The 6472-nt window shown below is 55.7% G+C and overlaps 1 protein-coding gene across 1 annotated transcript; it reads right to left on the bottom strand.

The window, feature by feature from the left end:
- Nucleotides 1-840: 840 nt before the first annotated feature.
- Edn2 (endothelin 2) lies at nt 841-5933 on the bottom strand. Its single transcript, XM_059256091.1, has 5 exons — nt 5870-5933; nt 5407-5563; nt 3961-4083; nt 3011-3109; nt 841-1309 (listed from the first exon to the last, which is right to left on the bottom strand). The coding sequence occupies exons 1-5, from the start codon at nt 5931-5933 to the stop codon at nt 1216-1218; spliced, it is 537 nt and encodes a 178-aa protein (XP_059112074.1). The 3' UTR covers nt 841-1215.
- Between the last annotated feature and the right edge of the window lie 539 nt (nt 5934-6472).

The raw sequence follows: 6472 nt of genomic DNA, 5'->3' as shown, positions 1-6472 counted from the left end.
CAGCTGCCTGTGGGAATGTTCCAGACCACAGGCTGTCCCTGGGCCCAGAGAGGGTGCTGCTTGGCTCCAGCCCTGGCCTCAACCTGTCAGAGAAGTGTCAAATTTCATTCCTGGACCTTCTGAGGCCCAGAGTAAGAGTCAGGGCCAGGGCCAGGTTGAGGCTAGGTTTCAGTGCCCATCACCGACCACCAGGTTGCATACAGACATGTATCCATCTGGTTCCACTTGTTACAGGACAGATGTGCTGTGGCCTCCCAGTCAGGCCCTGGCTGAACAAGCTTTCTGGAGCTGAAGATGGTCTCTGCTCTCTCATGGATCTAACTTCATCCAAATACGCTCTTGAGAAGGGCCTGGCCATTGTGTTGTCTGCTGTGACTCCAGATGTCACAGCTGCAGATGGCTGTCTAAGTCATGACAGGCAAAAGCCCAGAGAAGGCACGTTAGTAACCAGAGAAACCCAGCAAGGGACAGGGGGAACCTGGGTCCCAGCTACCCACGTTGTTGAACTTTCCTCTTCTCCCTGTGTCCTTTTAACTCCCGAATGATCCCTCCTGGGGAGGAACCTCTCACCTCTACTTGGCTAAGACAAAACTCCTAGAAGTCCATTTCATCCTTTATTACAAACATGAGTTCATAAGTAAACAGTCGAGGCTCTAAAAAAATACATTAAAATAAATAAGAAGAACTTCAAAGTTCTTGGAGCAAATAACTTATATACAGATGAGTGAAGCAGAGCAGGCCCTGCCCCCTCCCCCCAAAAGTGTCCCAAGAGAACAAAATTGCAAGGCCTCTAGGGAGGGGGATTCAGAGAGGACCATAGGGGCCAGCCTGGATGTCAGTCATCAGGATGGCCCGTCCGTCCAGTTTCCAGGTATGGTATAATTGTATCCTGCTGTGGGTTGCTCCTGGATGGCTGCCCAGCCAACAGGACACTCCTCAGGACGCAGTTAGCGTGTTCATTTGGCCTCACATAGCTCCTTCAAGCAGGACTGTACCCAGCAGCCAGCCCTGGGAGGCTGTATTGCTGCTGAGGTGTTGAGGGCGGCCCTGGCAGTGTAAGAGAGGCCAGAGCTTGTGCTGAACCCATCGGATGGGTCTGGCCAGCCCGGGCTGAGGTCTCGGTCCAGAAGGCAGGCACAGGGTCTCCCACATAGCTGCCCATTTCCCCCCGTCTCCACGTGGGCTTCCTTCTCCATAGCTCTGCAGCTCACAGGGTTATCTCTTCCTCCGTCTAGAGTGTGCAGGACTGGACTCTCTTGTCACCTCTGGCTGTAGCCTGGCAAAGCGGAGCTTGGTGGCAGAAATGTCCCTGGAAGCGGAGAAGGATCAGTTAGCATCTCAGGAGACACAGGCCATCCAGGGCTCCCTTGGAAGACAGGTAGTTGGGCCTAGAGCCTCTGCCTAGATCTCAGGTAACAGCGACCCCAGAGTGTGGCCGCAGCCCCAAGCAAGGTCTGCATGTCAAGGTCTGGGTCCAGGTCTGAGCTTCTCTGCTCATGGGGCCACTCATAGTGCTTATACTCAGTATCAGATGTTGCAAGGATGATGGGGTCTGCCAAGGACAGCCTGGGCACTGCCCATGGTGTGCTTTCCTTTTCCCACACCGTGTGAATGCCTTTCCTTCCTAGTGCCCATCTTCCTCTGTCCTAAACTGCGACATTCTAATCTGTCTGCAGTTTACCGTCTGCTGCAAGGTGGCTTTGTCCACACAGCAGGGTCCTCATGGCCCTTTGAGCTTGGCTGAGGTCACTGCCACAGTTCTGGGAACTTTCTACCATCTACTTTCTGACCCTAAGAGTTATATCTGGGAGTGAGAAAGCGGGTCTCAGGACCAGGCTGTGGACACCTGGGTGGGCAGGGCTCACCCTCTTTGAGGCCCTTTCTCTACTTTTAAGACACCAACTAGACCCAGTACTTGAGGAACTGAGACAGTGGGATAGCCCTGAGCTCAAGGCCTGCCTGGGCTACATAGAGTGAGATCCTGTCTCAAACCAAACCACACCAAACCAAAACAATAGCAAAAAACAACAGTAACAACAAAACAACCCGAATTGCCAGCAGGATGAATGCTCGGGTAGTGAAGCAATCTCTCTGCACACTGTGAAGTGCTGTGCTGTCTACACACTGTGAAGTGATGTGTATTTGCAAAGCCTCCCTTATTCTCAGGGACATGCTTCGTACATATTAGCACACACAATCTCGTGAAAACCCTGCAGGATAGACATTACAAACTCCCTGCTTCAAACTCTGCAGCACAGAGAAACCCAGCCCCGAGCCAGAGCTCACAAAGCCTGTCTGGGGCTGAAGTGGGCTTCTCGGCCAGTAGTCTCTGTCTCACCAGTTGCCCCTGGGTCCCTTTGCTAACGGCCCAAGGTGAGGTTTCTGTCCTCAAGCTGGCTTGCTTGGACAAACATTTTGTGGTCCTTGTGCTGAGCCACCTGTGGCCACCAAGTTGGGGAGATCCCTTAGGGAGCATAGAAGGAGCAAGGGACACAGGGAGTCAGTCACTCCAAGCCCCCGTACAGGGAAGATGCTTGAATGAATAACTGGTTATTCCCAGTCAAAGCCCTCAAGGCCTGATCCAGACCTGATGGTCACAGAATGTAGTAGTTAAGAAAACAGGCTTGGGGCTGGAGAAATGGCTCAGCATTAAGAGCACTTTCTGCTCTTGCAGAGACCCACATGGCAGCTCACAGCAATCCATAATTCCAGTTCCAGAGGATCCAATGACCTTAGAGCACATAAGTTACATGCAGATGATGCCCTCTCCTAACCTGTAAGGGTACCCCATTCATGCATGTGATGCACATACATTCATGCAGGCAAAACACTCATGCATGTAAAATAGATCCAGATGTGACGGGTGCTCTGTGACTCTAAACAAGTGGTGTCGCCTCTCTGAGCCTTAGTTTTCTAGGATAGACAATGAAGACCGAGTCCTACCTCCCACAGAGAATAAGGCAAACACGTAAAGCATACAGAAAGTGACCAAGCATGCAATTACCCTCACCTTAGCTTTCGGAGGAGGTCTCCCTCAGCGGCCCACTTCATGCCAGTCTTTAACACAGCTCCGGGAGCCCGGCTGCTTGGGGTGATCACAGTTTCAGGCCTGAATGAAGAGTGGTAACAAGTGAGGGGCTGGCCAGAACCCTGAAGCTACCTGGCTTCAGGCCCAGCCCAGCCCCCACCCCTGCCCTCTGGAGCAGATCCATTTCCACACTGCGCACACCTGGCACCCTTCCCTCCCGGGCGGGGTGGGTACCAAGGAAAACTGAGCTACTGGGAATGTGTTCTCAGCTTCAGAAAGGGGCAGATGGGTGGCTGGCCTTCCCAGAATCTGGCCACCTGCAGTTGCAGGGGGAAACTGAGGCAGGGGTGGAGCCCCAGCTCTAGAGGAGGAGTTTCTCGTAAACTGTCATGGGAACTGGAGCACACAGTCCTTGCTTTCTCAATGGTCCAGGAGGAGGAGGGGAGGAATGTAGCCTTCCCCTTCACAGATGGGAAAACCAAGGAGACCTGGCATCCATTCTCCAGTTCCTTGACAATAATGACAACGCTGGTACCTGTCATAGACTGCCAGCTACAGAGGTGATTTTTCTTCTAAACAAACTTATGAAGTGCCAGAGCCTCGGGTTAGAACCTGAAGCCCAGTCAGGCCTGGTTCCTTGTGGGCCTGACCCAAGGCTTGCCCCTCTCTGAGCCTGGACTGTCACCTGGCTGTTCTCCTCCTGCCCAGGAGTGGGCATGTATGTTCCCCTAAGCCGTGGAGCTGTGCAGAGGGAGGAACTCTGGATATTTCTGTGGAAGGGACTCTGCCACGGACCCAGTGTACTTATGGGCTCTAGGACAGTGCTTGTCTCCCCTGGGCCTCTGCCCTCTACTAGTCTCCCAGATACCCTGCTTCCAGGCCTGGTCCCGGCTCGCAGTCACGCCACCCCTGCAGGCTAGGAGTCCACCTACCAGGGTCTTTGATGGCAGAAGGTGACACAGGCAGAGTCCCCGGCAGCAGAGCACTCACAGCGCCTTGGCAGGGAGCGGCGCCGGCGCCTTGGCGGGCTTCCCAGGCCGTAGGGAGCTGTCTGTCTGTGGGCGGGAAGCCAGCAAGGTAGTGTGTACACGGGGTGGGGGGAAGCAGAGAGGAGGAAAAGAGAGGAGAGACACGGGATTAGATAAACAACACATCATTGGCCATCAGAGACGGCCTACACTGAACAGCCAGTCACACCTCCAGGATGGCCATGAAAGGTGACCACCCATCACTCCTTCCCATACTAAGTTAGCCACTAAAGTCACAGACTCCCCTACCAATGCCTCTGCACACTGATCTGCTAGGAGCTCCTGCTGGGGAACGTAAGGAGTGGAGTCTGCAGTTCTTAGGAAGCCTGGACTGGTCTTCTGTGCTCAAAGGAGCCCCCTGTCTAGGCCGTGAGGAAGGAAGGGCCAGTTCAGCCCCCAGAGTGAAGCCCCCAGCTCACAGCCAACTTGCCTCTATTTGGTCCCCATTTGTTGGGGGAAATGTGACAAATGTGCCTTTGTGTGTGTGTGTGTGTGTGTGTGTGTGTGTGTGTGTGTGTACAAGTGTAATTGGATTGATCTCTGATTCAGTTTGGCTAAGGGAGGCAGAGCAGGGGCCCAGAGGCTTGTCCACCCAACACCTTTGGTCAACAGCTAATTTTAGGTGGCCTGGCAGTTGGAACTGTAGTGATTCTGGGTGGACCCGACACGCAGGGACTGGCAGGGTTCCCGCCCTGAGCCAGGGTTTGGATGTGGATTAGCTCTACACACGCTTATATGCTCAGCTTCTCTTGCCTTATGCAATTTGGAGAAGGAAAAAAAAATACATACATACACAAAAACTTCAACCTGAGGTATGCAGGGGCCTGGAGGCAGCACGGGGCAGGCAGAACCCAGCTCTGGCTCCTGCCAGGGTATCCCAGGCAGACTTCTTGTCTGTCCTGTGGGGAGCTGCCACAGTGCCTGCCTTGTGGGGAGGCTGGGGGCTCAGCAGATGGTACTGTACTTGTGGTGTTCCACACAGAGCATGGCCTGGGCATGGCTGCTGTCATGCATGGGATGATTCTCTGCAGGGGAAGTGTGGTTGAGCTCCAGCATCCTTAGACTTGGGAAGGAACCCGCCACTTCTCCCTGTGTGATCCTGAAGAGCTCACCTCACCTCTCTGAGCCTCAGTACCCTAATGGAACTCACACTTTCCTAACAGGCCGTTGTGAGGATTTGAAGGATACACAGCTCTCTGCCTGACTATGGTGGCCCCCATGTTGGTTCATCACTAGCAACTATGGGCACGCTCGCAGTGTCCATCTGAGCCCCATGGTGAGCCAGGCAGTTGCAGAGTTTGCTGGAGGCCTTCACCCCGACCCGCTCCCGCAGCCCCGGTGGATGCTCACCCTGCAGTGTTCACCCAGATGATGTCCAGGTGGCAGAAGTACACACACTCCTTGTCAAGCCAGGAGTTGCAGGAGCAACGGCGGAAACGCAGGTGGGGGCTGCGGCCCTTGGGTGCTGGGGCTGGCTGCTCCAGAGTGGCAGCTGCCTGGCCCTTCCCTGCACACGGGAGGGAGAGAGAAAGGTGGAGAGGAGGTCAGGGCACCTGGCCTGCCTGGGATGGGGACCCGCAGGGCTCCTCCTCTTGCACAATAAGGAAGTTGGCACCCTTGATGCGCAGGAACCACTCTGGCTAGCCTGGGGAAGTCCCAGCCACCAATGCAGTGCCTGCACCCTGCAGACGCAGCTCCTATTGGGGGCTCCCTGCTCTATGCCCCCGGCTGGCTTTGGGAAACACCATACCCCTGGAGGAGATACCAAAGGATAGACCCCCGGAGCAGCAACCAATGAGTGAAGGCAGCTCACCTTCATGCAGGGACAAAAGCAGGGCCAGAGCGATGGAGCACCAGGCGGCAGGTGTGGAGACCATTGCAGCGGCGGCAGAGTGCTTGGCTGGACCAGGGGAGCGGGGAGCGCCTGTCGTCAGCGTCCTGCTGCTAAGCCGAGCTGGGAGCTCATTGCCGAGGTGCCCTGACCGCCCCTTTTAATACCAGGCAGGGCGCCCGCCCCTGCTGGTCCAGCCCCGCCTCGCCTAGCTGCTGCACCTTGGGCAGAGAGCCAGGGACACCGCCTCCTCCCTGGGTGCCTGGCCCGCCCTGGCCTCCCGGTGAGGGGGAGGGAGGTGGAAGGCTGGGCTCCACCCTCTGTGCTGTACTGGAGCACCTTCAGGAGTCCCCAGGCTCTCTGCAGGCCCAAGGCCCCTTGGAGTTCTGAAGTTACCCCCAAGTGCTCCCAACCCCTCCCCCGCTCTCCCCGCGGCGGCGCTCCAGAACTGGAAGTCTGGAGTGGAACTCTCCAAGCAAAGCCCTCGCTCTGTACAGGGATTCTGCCACCTTCCTGTCTGCCCATTGTGAAGCAAGCTGAGATAGCCCTTCACTGCGTGGGAGGCGAAAGGCCCACTCAAGGCTT

The sequence above is a fragment of the Peromyscus eremicus genome, chromosome 2, assembly GCF_949786415.1.
Source record: "Peromyscus eremicus chromosome 2, PerEre_H2_v1, whole genome shotgun sequence".
In the NCBI taxonomy this organism is placed as follows: Eukaryota; Metazoa; Chordata; class Mammalia; order Rodentia; family Cricetidae; genus Peromyscus; species Peromyscus eremicus.
The sequence above is the reverse complement of the archived record's forward strand: the minus strand, read 5'-3'. Positions and strand labels throughout refer to the sequence as shown.

Coding starts and splice junctions, on each gene's coding strand:
- Edn2 (XM_059256091.1), bottom strand. CDS start 5,933: ATGGTCTCCACACCTGCCGCCTGGTGCTCCATCGCTCTGGCCCTGCTT. Junction 4,084..5,406: donor ATCTGGGTGAACACTGCAGG/GTGAGCATCCAC, acceptor TCCCGCCCACAG/ACAGACAGCTCCCTACGGCC. Junction 1,310..3,010: donor GACCTCCTCCGAAAGCTAAG/GTGAGGGTAATT, acceptor CTCCGCTTCCAG/GGACATTTCTGCCACCAAGC.